At 40.0% G+C, this 15,075-nt stretch overlaps 1 protein-coding gene across 1 annotated transcript in view; it reads right to left on the reverse strand.

Annotated features, from left to right (window-relative positions):
- LOC145411874 (bestrophin-2-like) overlaps positions 1-15,075 on the reverse strand; it is a 285,723-nt gene that overhangs the window by 83,275 nt on the left and 187,373 nt on the right. The window contains exon 12 of the mRNA XM_080281833.1: positions 3,349-3,422. Coding sequence (XP_080137959.1) covers positions 3,349-3,422 — 74 coding nt within the window. The remainder of the gene's footprint in view (positions 1-3,348; positions 3,423-15,075) is intronic.

Below are 15,075 nucleotides of genomic sequence, written 5' to 3' on the forward strand. Positions count from 1 at the left end.
GGACCAGATGGAATCTCTAACTGGGTACTGAAGGAATGCAGAAAACAACTGGGGGATAAGAGTCACAGTTTGTGTGTTCTCCGGCAGAGGGGAAAGTGCCTCAAGAATGGAAGAGGGCAAATGTGGTACCAATTTATAAGGGAGGAAACAGGAAAGAACCCCTGAATTATAGACCAGTGTCCCTAACCAGCATGGTCGCAAAATTGTGCGAAAGAATTCTGAAAGATAGATGGATAAAATATCTGGAAGAGATGAATATTTTGGCTGAATGTCAGTTTGGATTTAGAAGTGGAAGGTCATGTGTGTCCAACTTGTTGAGTTTTTACTCAAGAGTGATTGATGTGCTACAGGAGAGAGATGGTTGGGTGGATTGTGTGTACAGTATTTAGATTTGGAGAAGGCCTTCGACAAGGTACCCCATAAGAGACTAATGTGGAAACTAGAGCATATAGGAGGACCGAAGGGGAACCTCCTGGAATGGATGAGAGACTTTTTGAGAGACAGACAAATGAGGACAGTAATAAAGGATAGGATGTCTGGATGGAGGGAAGTAACAAGTGGAGTCCCACAGGGCTCGGTGTTGGCGCCAGTAATGTTCCTGATTTATGTAAATGATATGGTAGATGGAGTGAACAGTTATGCAAGTCTGTTTACTGATGATGTAAAGTTCATGAGGAAGGTAGAGGTTGAGAAGGATTGTAAAATGCTGCAGGAGGATCTGGATAGGATATACGATTGGAGCCGGATGTGGGAAATGAAATTTCTATCTATTAATCTATCTATAGCCCGACGCCCTAATCCCGCAAAGGGTGGCTGCAGACAAAACGCCTCCAGGTCACTCTGTCACCCACCATTTGACTACCCTCCCCCCAACTCACCCCCCCCTCCCTCATATACCTCTCAACTCCATCTCTCCACCTCATCCTTGGTCTACCCCTCCCTCTCCCTCCCTCCACCTCACCTACATACACCCTCTTAGTCAAAATGAAATTTAATGCAAAGAAATGTAAAATATTGGAAATGGGTAAAAGTACCTAGAGGCCATCATTGAATTATTTGATGGGTAATGAATCGATCACAAAAGCGAGAGAAGAGAAAGATTTGGGAGTGCTGGTCCAGGACAGTTTGTCACCTGAAAAACACATTAACAAGACAGTTAGAGAGACGTATAAACTCCAGACTAATATAAGAGTAGCTTTTCATTATATGGATGAGGAGATGATGAAAAAATTGATAGTGGCCATGATTCACCCTAGGTTAGAATATGCAGCAGTAGTGTGGTCCCCACACAAAAAGAAAGATATAAACAAGATTGAGAGAATACAAAGAACAGCAACCAAGATGGTCCTCAGTCTGGCAGATCTGTCGTATAGAGAGAGGTTGAAAAAGCTGGATCTGCCTTCCTTAGAAGAAAGAAGAAAGAGAGACGACATGATTGCAATGTTCAGGACCATGGTGGGAGTAGATAAAACTGACAAAGAAGATCTGTTTGTATGGGATAAGAGAGTAACAAGAGGGCACGGAATGAAACTCACGAAACCAAGCTGCTTGAAGGATATCAAGAAATATAGTTTTCCTTATAGATGTATAGACCTGTGGAATAGTGTGGACAAAGAGATTGTCCAGTCTAAAAACTTAAACAAGTTTAAAGCTAAATTTGACTTACTGAGAAACAGAGATGGAACCCCACGAGCATAGCTCATTTCCTGTATATCACAATTAGGTAAATACATTGAAAACCTTTTCTATATTAGTGTGTGTGGTGCAGATGGTTCAGTTTTTTGCACTATGTATTTGTCAAACTCTGGGAGGATACTTGTGTCTCTGTGCATCACTATGTATTCTAGGTAGCCCGTATATATTTTAACTGCTCTTAGTTTAGACATTTTTTCCTTATGTCATATTAATGAAATAATACCTATACAGTGCAGTACAGTACAGTATCTACACTTTGATAAGCAGTCTGTCCTTTAACAGTACTTCATATAAATATTAGTTACACAGCCTAATATGATAAATAATTGTAAAAATCTTGTCCAGTGCCAATGCGGTATCATTATTTTACTACAGAGAGGGACATCATATGATGGCACCAATACAACTATAATCTTTCCACTTTAACCTAGCCTAAAATTGCTGTCTTTCCATCTTGAATACTGACTTATAACAGTAAATTTACAGCTGAATATACTCCTGGTCACAAAGAAGTGCTATGAAAAGAATATAGAGCCATAACACTGTCTTTTTCTGCCAATTCGTTTTGTTTCGTTTTTAAAGGCTCCAACATGCTTGCATGCGTCGACCTTGGTCACCTAATGGCGGCTTTCCACGCTGCATGATCCACTGCAGCCTCCCTGTTCAGTCCCTTCACCCTGAGGTCACACTTAATGACCTCATCCCATGTCTTTCTCGGTCTACCCCGCATAACCCCACCCCCAATATTAACACTTCTCACCTTCCTCACCCAATTATCATCCCCCATTCCCTCCACATGTCCAAACCATCTCAATCTACCTCTCCTCATCACAGCACCAGTACACTTCAGTCCCATCCTACCTCTCAACTCTTCCATCGTAAACCCAGCCCCCCCAGACCTTGGATGCAGGGACGCACTACACATCCACCTAATCATTGTCATTTCTGTACGTTTGAGCCTGCGAATATCCTCTCCCTTTACTGCCCAGGTCTCACTACCATACAGCATTAAACTCCTAACACATGCTGCATACAAAGACCCCTTAGCACATAGGGAGAGCCCTCTCAATGTCAGAAGAGGCAACAGCTCCCTGAACTTCTTCCAACCACTTCTCACCCTAGCCACAAAGCTAGCTCCACCCCCACCTCCAGCACACAACATGTCTCCCAAATAACAAAACTTCCACACACTCAAGAGATTCACCAGCAAGTTCCTTTCACGCCTGACATTCTCCATCTGCTCTCCCTGACATGCCGTACACATAAAATCAGCATTATCTCGCAGTCTACCTCTGAAACCACTACATCTCTTGTGCACCCATTTATCACAAACACTGCACAAGATAGAATTACTTCCCACGCCCTTGTGGCAAACTGCAAATGGCCACTCTCCCTCGCTATGTGAAATATGCTACAACAGAACAAAAACCTAGGTCACGTTAAGGTGAAAGTATATAGTAGTTCCCCTGCCTAGTTACACAAGTGTCCCTCAACTCTCTCTCTCTATCCCCCAAAAGGAAGATAGTGAACGACAGGAAAAGGAGAGCTACAGCCTGCAGTTCATTGGATTCACACTGCAATGAGCTTAAAAGAACCTAAACAACAGCAGTGTCAGTGCCAATTATTTAATCTACTATGACTGGTGTCTCTTACCTCTGTTGCAACAGATCTGCTTCGTTTATTTGGAGTTGGTGGATCTAAACATGACTCCATCACAATAACATTCCCTGAAGAAAAAATTAGAAATGAATGAGTCAGGCCTGCTAATAAACAAATGAGTAATATCTAACATAGAACTTTCCAGGAAACAAAAGATCTTCCCAGTAAGCAGCAGAGTAACACCTAACAAAGATCTTTCCAGTAAAGAGTAGAGTAATACCTAACAAAGATCTTTTCAGTAAACAGTAGAATAATAATTAACAAAGGTACCTGATGCAATAGTGTCCAATCAGAATTTCCACAAAAAACCTGGCCTCGGCATTTGAATACAATCACGTACAGTAAAGATGAAGCCAACTGATTTCAGTACTCTAGGTCCTCACTCTCCTCATATCACAGCTTGGGGATGCAGCAAACTCCCTTCCCCTGTCTTTTCTTCCTTCTGCCCCCTCCCCCTCATTCCCTAGAAGTTCTATCTATCTATCTATCTATTGCCAGACGCCTCAATCCCGTTTGGGGTGGCCACAAACAAATCGACTCCAAGTCGCCCTGTCCCCCGCCATTTCACTCCCCTGCTCCCAACTCACACCCCCCTCTCTCATATACCTCTCCACCCCATCTCTCCATCTCATCCTCGGCCTCCCCCTCCCTCTTTCCCCCTCCACCTCACTCACATACACTCTCTTCGTCAGTCTTTCACCCTCCATCCTCTCCACATGGCCAAACCACCTCAGTGTGTTCCTCATAACGCTTCCTATCACATCCACATCAACACCACAACGCTCCTTTATATCCTCATTCGTCAGCCTGTCTCTCCATGTGACTCCACAGGCTCCTCTTAAATAACTCATTTCCACGGCTCTCACTCTTGACTTGTGTCCTTCCAACAACGTCCAAGCTTCACTTCCGTACGTTAGAGTTGGTATCACAATACTGTCATGTAGTAACTTTTTCACTTCCATGCTCACTTCCCTGTTTCTTATCACTGCTTTCAAAGAACCAGCAACCTTTCTACCCTGCTGTACCCTTTCAAGCACTTCACCCTCCAAACCTCCATCCTTACTCATCACACTACCCAAGTACTTAAACGTACTCACATTTTCCAATTCCTCACCATCCAACCTCGCTGTACATTCACTGACTTCACCTCTCTCAAAGACCATCACTTTACTCTTCCCTACATTCACCTTTAGATTCCGTTTCTTACACACTCTCTCAAACTCATCCACCAAGCCTTGCAGCTCCCCTTCGGCTTCACTCAACAACACAGTATCATCTGCAAACAACAGTACAGGGAGTTTCCAAACACTATCCTCTCTCACCAGGGCCACTCCAACATCCACTACTCTACCTTGTACCTCTTTTATTACCCCATCCATGTACAGATTGAACAACCATGGAGACATGACACATCCCTGTTTCAACCCAACTTTCAAAGAGAAAAGTTCACTTAGTTCACCATCCACACGCACTGCAGACTTAGCACCATCGTACATACTCTTCACAGCATTCAACAACTTCCCATCTACTCCATATATTCTTAACACTTTCCACAATCCTAGTCTATCCACCATTCAACTAAAAATCTATTGCCCCTTCATTCTGTTTAGTTACAAACACTTTTATTATGCCCAGTCAGACACTCCATGCCCAGGTATGTTATTTTTATTTCTATCTATCTATCTATTGCCAGACACCTTAAATCTGTAAGGTGTGGCCACAAACAAATCACCTGTGCATCACCTTCCCCTCTCTCATCTATCTATTTTTTCCTCCATCTCATCTTTGGTATCCTCATCCACTTCAGATATAATGATGTAGTCAGTTCCTCATTCTCTATCCTCTCCACACGGCTAAACTTTCTTGAAGTATTTCTCATAACATTTTCATTCATATTTACATCAACACCACAATGCTCCTGCACTTCCTTTTTTGTACGTCTGTCTCTCCAAACTCTAATAAATGTTAAAAAATGTATTCAGCTTAAATGAGATGTGCCCAGGCTGAAAAGTTAGTTAATTTTCTGGTAAAACTATAGAATACAGTCATCCCTCAAATATCCCACATAACAGAGCCAGAGGCATATCCAGATAGGAGCAAAGTTCGGATACAGAGCAATACCCTCTACTGTACCCATTCCCCACCTATACCCAACCTGTAAGTACAGTACCCCTCCTAATTTTGGCAGTGTTCTGCTGTCTTTCAGCTGTTTTTAGACATCAAAACACACACTGGAATATGCAAAATAATCCTAAACACAAAGAAAACAATACATAAACAATAAAAATCCACAAATACCTTACCTATAAGTACAATACCCCTCCAAATTGTGGCAGTATTCTTTGGACTTGCAGCAATGCAGACATTAAAACACATGCGGGGATATCCATTATAATGCGAGATACTAAGAAAACAATGCATAAACAACAAAAATTCACAAAGATATCAATGAAGACGATTACACAATGAGTTTCGGTACCCACATTGTCACTGAGTCTGCCATACAGCAACTGACTTGCTGAACGGAAAGTTACCCAGCTAAGCCTATGTCTGCTTCCACCCAGGCACAAAGAAAAACATTTCCCTGGCCAAATTCCCTCTAGGAAATTGGTTATATTGTATTGGTATAAATCATATACCATCATCTTTCCTGGTGTTTATACTTCGCTGGTATTTATGCTCTAAGATAAGCTAATAAAAACACACAAAACTGATGAGTAAAAGTACAGAAACACAGTGAGAATAATTCTGTTCAAGAGTAAAACAGTTTCAAATAACTTCCCCCACATTCAAGTGCAAAATTTTGCCCTCACCGTACAAGAGCTAAGCATATCTCAAGGTGCAGAATTTCACGAGCTTTCTTGTCATGTTTAATTTTGATACGACCAATAGTTTTCAAGTACAGTACAAGTCCCATTATTCGGCATCTATGGGACCAGGATGATGCCGAGAAATTAGATTTGCCGAATTATCAAAAACCTACCCACTCTGTACCTTAAATATATTGGTGAACACTGTCATCACCAATTATGGTACGGTATTACAACTGTGTTTGGAGTACTGTATACTGTACAATACTGCAATCAATACAGTACTATACCTGAATCTGAAATATATATATATAAATTAGTGAACATATACAAGGGTAATGACACAGTAGGCCTACAAGTCAGATAACACTTCCTATGGCCGAAATGATACGGAATATTACCTACCAGCTCAGTACATCACTTGTATTGGTGAACTCATCACTACTTACGTTATTACAAATATGTTTGGAGTGAGTACTGTATACAGTACTTTTTCCAAACACAAAATAAAATAGTCGGAAAATTGCATAAAGTAAAGGGATCTGAATTGGTAAGGTCTTTCTGATGAAAGTTATAACTTACATTTAGCGCTCATTCTTTTGTTCGTTTTTGTGTTTACATGCGAAAGGAGAGTATTGATGCAACAGTAATGTATTCCATTAACCCCTTAATAATCTTCGGCACTGAACAACCTACAGTAACCCCTCCAATATCCGGATCAATAGAGCCATAGGCAGGTCCGGATAGTGGTCCTGTCCGGATATTGGGCCCCAGCTTATGGACTAGTACTTATGGACCCTAACTCTGAAAAACACCTATACAACTCCCTCTGGACATGCATTGCACCTATTTAAGACCCAAATCACACCAATAAGGGACATAAAAGACTAAAATAAATGCAAAAGAACCATAAAATGAGGTTTTAGAGGTGAGTTTATACAATATTAAACATTCTGGGTACTTACAAGTCCCTTGGTCTTGGACTGGTTTGAACCGCCAGTTTGCAGTCCACAGTTAATCCTCTGCACTCTAAATTCTAATTTCTTAACACTGCACAACACTGTAAATTCCTGTGTGTTCTAGTGGCAAGGTATTGCAGTTTATTCACTGTTTATTCACAAAAAACAAGCACCTGTGGCTTGCACTGTTATGAGTATCTGCTCTCCATCGGAGTTAAGTTGTGACTGTTGATGTTGGTGGGGTAACAGAGTTGCCAGATCGCAACAGCCACATTACCAATCTCCTCAACTTTCATTGTCAAATATAACTTTTCATTACCAAATTCGTAAAGCTAGCATATATTCTTCACTAATTATATATACAAGTGGAAATACATGTAATCACTCTCCTTATAACTAACACCATGTTGATTATTTTCACACTATGTAGGGTAGCAGATTAGTCAGAGAGAGAAAACAATCCACCATCTCCATCCTGTGTATCCTCATACATGTGAAAAAATCCATTTGGTAATGCAATTATTCTGATTCATTTGCAAAAGAATTTTTCATTACCAAATTGGCCCACACTTGGTAATGAAAAATACCAAATGGCAACCTTGACAGGGGAGGAGGGAGGGGGAGGAAGGAAGGGGTGAAGGGACCATGGTGTAACAGCTGTTTGGCGCCAGGCGGGAATTTCAAATTATGGGAGGGAAAAAAGGCAGATTTTTTTCGAATTTTTTGCAGTTTTTGGCCCATTTTGGGAATGTTGGATCCCAGGAGGATTATGTCCGGTTAGTGGGGATGATCGGATATTGGGCGTTCGGATATTAGAGGGATTACTGTATTACAGTACCGATGTCAGTGATGTTAAGTTAGTGTGAGCTATAAAGAAAACTGAACAATTATGGGGAGGGAACGAAGGTCACTGGTATGTTTACACGACTCTAGCTACGATTCCAAGCAGTCAGGGGGTCAGTTAATCTCAGATGTTTTCGCCCAATTGGTAAATGCACCGTAACTTTATCAATTCTCCAGTCAATCATAGCGAATCATAGCATGGGTTTAGGAAGCTAAATAACACATTGCTAGGTGGGCCAGACGATTATCTTCACATCTTATAAGAAAATGGAAGAAATTAAATCCCTCTCTGAGTACGTAAAGTTCTTCCATTCTTTTGAAATCAACTTATTTTTCTTAAAGATATGAAGATAATCGTCTGCCTAGCAATGTGTTATTTAGCTTCCTAAACCCATGCTATGATTCGCTATGAGTCACGGAAAGATTGGTAAAATTAGGTGTATTTACCAAATGGATGAAAACATCTGAGATTAACCGACCGCCTGACTGCTTGGAATCGTAGCTAGAGTCGTGTAAACATACCAGTGACCTTCGTTCCCTTCCCATAATTGTTCAGTTTTCTTTAAAGCTCACACTAACTTGACATCACTGACATCGGTACTGTAAAGGGTTGTTCCGTGCCGGAGGTTATTAAGGGGTTAATGGTATATATTACTGTTTGCATCAATGCTCTCTCTTTCACATTAAACACAAAAACAAACAAAAGAATGAGCACTAAATGTACGTTTAACTTTCATCACAGAGACCTTAGCAATTCATATTCCTCCAGTTTATTTTTAAGTATTTTTCTGACTTTAGGTTAGGTTAGGTTTGGTTAAATTATTAGGTACAGTTAAACTCGGTTAGGTCAGGTTTAGTTACATAGGACAGTCCCTTCCACCATTATGCTGAGGAATAAAAATACTAGAGCTGTCACAGCCGTACAGCTAAAAACAACGGGGAAACTGATTTAACAAGCACCATTTATTTATGGGTAATGCATTACAGTGTCAGTGGTTCATGGGCTACTCAATTACCGGTAAGTGTCATTTTCAGGAAGGCGTCAAGAATGAACGAATTTCAAGAATTAGTGTGGGGGCTTGGAACGTAACCCTCGCTAATTTGGTGGGGGTGGTTGCTGTAGTGTATGATACTGTGCAATACTATAATCAATACAGTACTATACGTGAATCTGAATAAAAATATAGATATTAGTGAACATACAGAAGTGTAATGAAACATTAGGCCTACAAGTCACAGATAACACTTCCTAGACTGCCGAGATGATTCCGGACATCTGCCGAACAATCAATGATTTTCGTAAATGGGACTATTTCTCAAAATTGCCGAAATGTCGGATCTACCGAACAATCAGCTGCCGAATAATAGGACTTTTACTGTAAATTGCCAAAAATGAAAAAAATTCACCTGTGGCTAAGAAGGGATGGTGGGAGGTCAGGGTGGCGGAGGGCAGAGGAGGGACCGGGAAGGGGGGCCTGGGGGGACTTTGACGTTTTCTTGATGAGGCAAATGGGCAGTTTTGTTTTGCTGGTGGGTTAGGGTCTGTATTACTCATGCATTGTTGGAATTTTCCATTAGGTGACTCAGTCAAATGGCCACCCCTTATGGGATTATGGCATTTGACAATAGATTGATAGATAGTGAAGAAGCTGACAGCCGTTTTTGCTCTGCTGGTGGGTAAGGGCCTGTATTACTCATGCGCTGGTGGAAATTTCCAGTAGATCCAGTGCCAGGAGACTTTGACCATTCGGTATGGAGCTGGACAACCACGTGTGCTGTGCTTGTGGGTTACGGTCTATTACTCGCGTGTGGACAGAGGCCAGTGAGCCACCCAACCAACTTTTATATCCAGGTACAGACAAATAAATCTGGATACGAACCTACTACAGCCAAGGCCTAATGTCCGTATATGGAGCATGACCAGATATGGAGCATCTAGACCAGTGAGTGATTGCTGTACTTCCAATCATCAGTCATATCTGTACATGACATACTGTCTGCGAAAATCAGTAGAAAAATGGACAAATCACCATGTTAGACAATACGAAATATACAACCATAAGGAAAAGTTTGTTAACATTCTTCTGCCTGCATTGTGTCCAGCCTTCCAAAATTCGCATTTTTCCCCTAACAACATAATAACCTTCCTTCACATACGCTTTTGCCATGTGCTTCATATTACAATCAAGTAGAGAGTCCTTCCTTTATGAACTATTGTGTGTGTGTGTGTATATTTACCTATTTGTATTTACCTATTTGTAGTATACAGGAATTTAGCAATGCTCGTGTTGTCCTGTCTCCATATCCACCTTTATCAAGTCTACCTTTACACACATGAATGTTTTTCTCCTGCACCACCTTTTCGTCTAAGTCATTCCAAATACTTATGTATTTACCTAATATACCTAATTGTGATATACACGAAATGTGCTATGCTCGTCGGTTCCCGTCGCTGTTTTTCAGTAAGTCAAATTTAGCTTTAAACTCGTTTAAGTTTTTAGACTGGATGATCTCTTTGTCCAGGCTATTCCATAAGTCTATACTTCTGTAAGGAAAGCAATGTTTCTTGATATCCTTCAAACAGCTTGACTTTTTCAATTTCATTCCGTGTCCTCTTGTTGCTCTCTTATCCCATAAAAACCGATCTTCTCGGTCAATTTTATCTACTCCCACCATGGTCCTAAATACTGCAATCATGTCTCCCCTCTTTCTCCTTTCCTCTAAGGAGGCAAATCCAGCTTTTCCAGCCTCTCTCTGTATGACAGATCTGCCAGACTGGGGACCATCTTTGTTGCTGTTCTTTGTATTCTCTCAATCTTGTTTATATCTTTCTTTTTGAGTGGGGACCACACTACCGCTGCATATTCTAACCTAGGGCGGATCATGGCCGCTATCAATTTTTTCATCACCTCCTCATCCATATAATGAAATGCTACTCTTATGTTAGTCAAGAGTTTATAAGTCTCTCTAACTATCTTGTTAATGTGTTTTTCAGGTGACAAACTATCTTGGACCAGCACTCCCAATCTTTCTCTTCTCTCATTTTTGTGATAAATTCATTACCCAACAAATAATTCAATGATGGCCTCCTGGTGCATTTACCCATTTCCAATATTTTACATTTCTTTACATTAAATTTCATTTCCCACGTCCGGTTCCAATCATGTATCCTATCCAGATCCTCCTGCAGCATTTTACAATCCTCCTCAACCTCTACCTTCCTCAAGATCTTTACATCATCAGCAAACAGACTTGCATAACTGTTCACTCCATCTACCATATCATTTACGTAAATCAGGAACATTACTGGTGCCAACACCGAGCCTTGAGAGACTCCACTTGTTACTTCCCTCCATCCAGACATCCTATCTTTTATTACTGTCCTCATTTGTCTGTCTCTCAAAAAAGTCTCTCATCCATTCCAGAAGTTTCCCCTTCAGTCCTTCTATATATTCTAGTTTCCACATTAGTCTCTTATGAGGTACCTTGTCAAAGCCCTTCTCTAAGTCCAAGTACACACAATCCAGCCATCTCTCTCCTGTACCACGTCAATCGCTCTTGAGTAAAAGCTCAACAAGTTGGAAACACATGATCTTCCACCTCTGAATCCAAACTGACATTCAGCCAAAATATTCATCTCTTCTAGATATTTTATCCATCTGTCTTTCAGGATTCTCTCACACAATTTTACGACCATACTGGTTAGAGACACTGGTCTATAATTCAGGGGTTCTTCCCTGTTTCCTCCCTCATAAATTGGTACCACATTTGCCCACTTCCATTCTTGTGGCACTTTCCCCTCTTCCAGAGAACACACAATTAAACTGTGAATTTTATCAGCCAGTTGTTCTCTGTATTCCTTCAATATCCAATTAGAAATTCTATCAGGTCCTGGGGCTTTCCTTACGTCTTGAGTTTCCAGTAATTTATACACTTCCAGTACCTCCACCTTTATATCTTTTATCACCAGTACATTTCTAATCACTATCTCCCTTTACATAAACTCTTTTTCATTAGTGAAAACCGATTGGAAACATTTGTTCATTATTTCAGCTTGCATTGTTCCATCTTTATAGACCTCTCCTTTTACTTTCAGCTTGGTGATTCCTTCCTTTTGTTTCAGTTTGCCATTTACAAATCTATAAAACAGTTTGGGTTCATCTTTGCATTTGTCTATTATACCTTTTTCAAAACTCCTTTCTTTCTTCTCTACGTATTCTTGTGTATTCATTTCTAGTTCATTTATATTCTTCCTTTGTTCTGTTGTTACCTCTCTTTCTCCAGTTGTTCCAAGCCTTATCTCTCTCTTTTTTTGCTATCATACACCTTTTATTAAACCACTCCTTTTTCCTATTTTCTTTTCCTCTTACTCTTGGTACAAATTTTTCCACTCAAAAATTATAAAGGTCTACAAAGATATCCCACTTCCTCCGTATCTCTCTCGTTTCTCTCCGCATTTTCAAACAAATTTCTCATTCCTGTAAAATATGCTTTCCCAAAGTTGTATCTTCCCTGTCTATGAAGCTCGTCTCTTGGCTCGACGTTCCCTATTATCATCTGGAACTCAATGACCACATGCCCACTTTTTCCTATAGGACAGAAATATTTCATTGATTGTATTACATCGGTTTCTTTGGTAAACAGTAAATCTAACCTTGCTGGTGTGTCCTCACCTCGGAACAATGTCTCTTCTTTGACCCACTGCGTCATCACATTATTCATTATAATATTTAATAATATAGTGCCCCACGAATCCTCGCTGCTTCATGAGTCCCATTCCTCCCAGTTCACCTCTTTACAGTTAATATTTCAGTGATTCTCAATTATTTTTTGTAAATAGCTAGCCATATCTGACAACATCTCCTGGTATTCGTCATCATTCCATGCTCTCGTCTTAGGGGGAACATACACTACCGCCATATCACTCTTGACATTCTCTCCAGTTTCTAATTTCATATATATCACTTCAGCCCTGCCTTCTCCCATTTCCACGGTATCTACATTTATGCTGTTCTTCACAGCTACCATCACTCCTCCTCCCGTTTTTTCTTTTCAGTCTCTTCTACACAGTTTGTATTTACCATCTCCCAAATGAACATCAATATCTTCTCTTAACTTAGTCTCTACAAAGCACATGACATCAGGTTCATGTTCTCTCAAGAAATCGTTAATTTCAATCCTTGTCGATATTAAACCATCTACATTAGTATATATCACCTTAAAATTATTTTTGATGTTTTTTATACCCTCTTCTCTCCTTCTCTCCTTTGGTACCACTTCCTCAATTTCTGATCTTCCATAGCCATCCCCCTTAGTTTCCTTCACTTCTATTTCCTTACATACCACTTCCTTACTTTCATATCCATCACTCTCAAAAAAAAAAAGTATTACATTCTTCCTCTGTTCTTTTATCATTTTTTCCTATACTTGTTCCTTCAATTATTTTAAAACTTTTCTTTCTTTTTCATTCAAATCTTTTCTTATTATAATATTTTCCATCCCTGCCTTTTTGCTTAATTTCCAGGTCACTTTCAGTATGTCATCTACTACACTTTCTGATGACAACTTGACTCTCATTGGTCTTGTTTCCCCTTTCTTATAAGGCCCTATTCTCCTTACTTCCTCAATTTCTTTTACCCACTTGTCTTCTTCGGGATCAATCTTGCCTAATATTCCTCTCACAAGGTTCGTGTCTCTCTCAAGTCTCATGGATCTAACCTTTTCTTCCTCCTCCCTGTTTCCAAATATTACCACGCATCTGTTCCTTTCTACAGTTTCTCTCACTATTTTCTCTTCTTCAGTATTTTCACTACGTTTTCTTCTATTTTTTTCTTGTTCATTTCTCTTTCTTCCTGGATGATTTCTCTTAAGCTGACCACTTCTTTCTGTTCTTCTTCTCCATGTGCCCACTTTGCCTTATGCTATTCTAATACACTACTCACCTTCTCCATTTTATTAGTACTCTCTTCTGTTTTTCTCCTCAATTTGATATTTTCACGCTTCAAATTCCTAATCTCCTCATTCGCCGTCTCATTGGACTGGATCAGACTCTGTATAGTAATCTCGGTATTCTCAGACACATCCTTTAACACTAAATTCTCCACTTCCTTTTCAAGTTTACTAATCCTCATAATTAATGTTTTAACCAGATCCATGACATTAGTATTTCTATCAAATCCTGGAAATTCGAGTCCCTCAAAGTTTACATTATCGGTCATGTTTGAGGTTGGTTACAGTAGCAAAAACAGGTGTTACCGAAAATACTACAAACAATCATGTATACTCTTGCCAATAAATCTTTACATTTTTGGTAGTCTGTATTTACTTACAGAATTTTAAATTTAAAACAAGACCATAGGAGACAGGACCAACAAAATTCCTGAAAACTAGTTAAGGTTTGCAGCGGTGGCTGGGCCTGGGAGCAGTCAAGAGACGTCCGTTCGTTGTGGCTATTCGCTACAGTGTGTGTGTGTGTGTGTGTGTGTGTGTGTGTGTGTGTGTGTGTGTGTGTGTGTGTGTGTGTGTGTCTGTGTGTGTGTGTGTGTGTTCTTACCTAATTGTATCTTTACAGGAATGAGTCAAGCTCGTACTGTTCCGTGTCTTAAACCATATTTATCGTACATATCCTTAAATTTGTGAATTGTTTTGGCACACACTATTTCATTCGGTAGTGCATTCCATTGATCAATTGCTATGTTTGGGAAACTAAATTTCCTTACGTCTTTATCACCTCTCTTCTTATGTAGTTTTTTGCAGTGTCCTCTTGCTGATGCTTCTCCATATGTTAAGTAATCATTTATGTCTATTTTCTCCTTCCCTGATATGCACTTATATAGCATTATCATGTCACCTCTTTTCCTTCTCCCCTGTAGTGTTGGTATATTCAATTTATTTAGTCTTTCTTCGTAGCTTAGGTCCCTTAAGTTTGGTATCCATCTTGTAGCGGCCCTTTGAACTTTTTCAATCTTGTCTATGTGCTTTTTAAGATGAGGACTTCAGATTACTGATGCATATTCCAGGGTTGGTCTAATGAATGATGTTATTATCCTTCTTAGCATGTCTTCATTTATGTATGTGAATGCTATTCTCATATTTGCAAGCAGTGTATA

This window comes from Coenobita brevimanus, chromosome 91 (assembly GCF_032717465.1).
Source record: "Coenobita brevimanus isolate Jiangsu-jjx chromosome 91, ASM3271746v2, whole genome shotgun sequence".
Taxonomy (NCBI): domain Eukaryota; kingdom Metazoa; phylum Arthropoda; class Malacostraca; order Decapoda; family Coenobitidae; genus Coenobita; species Coenobita brevimanus.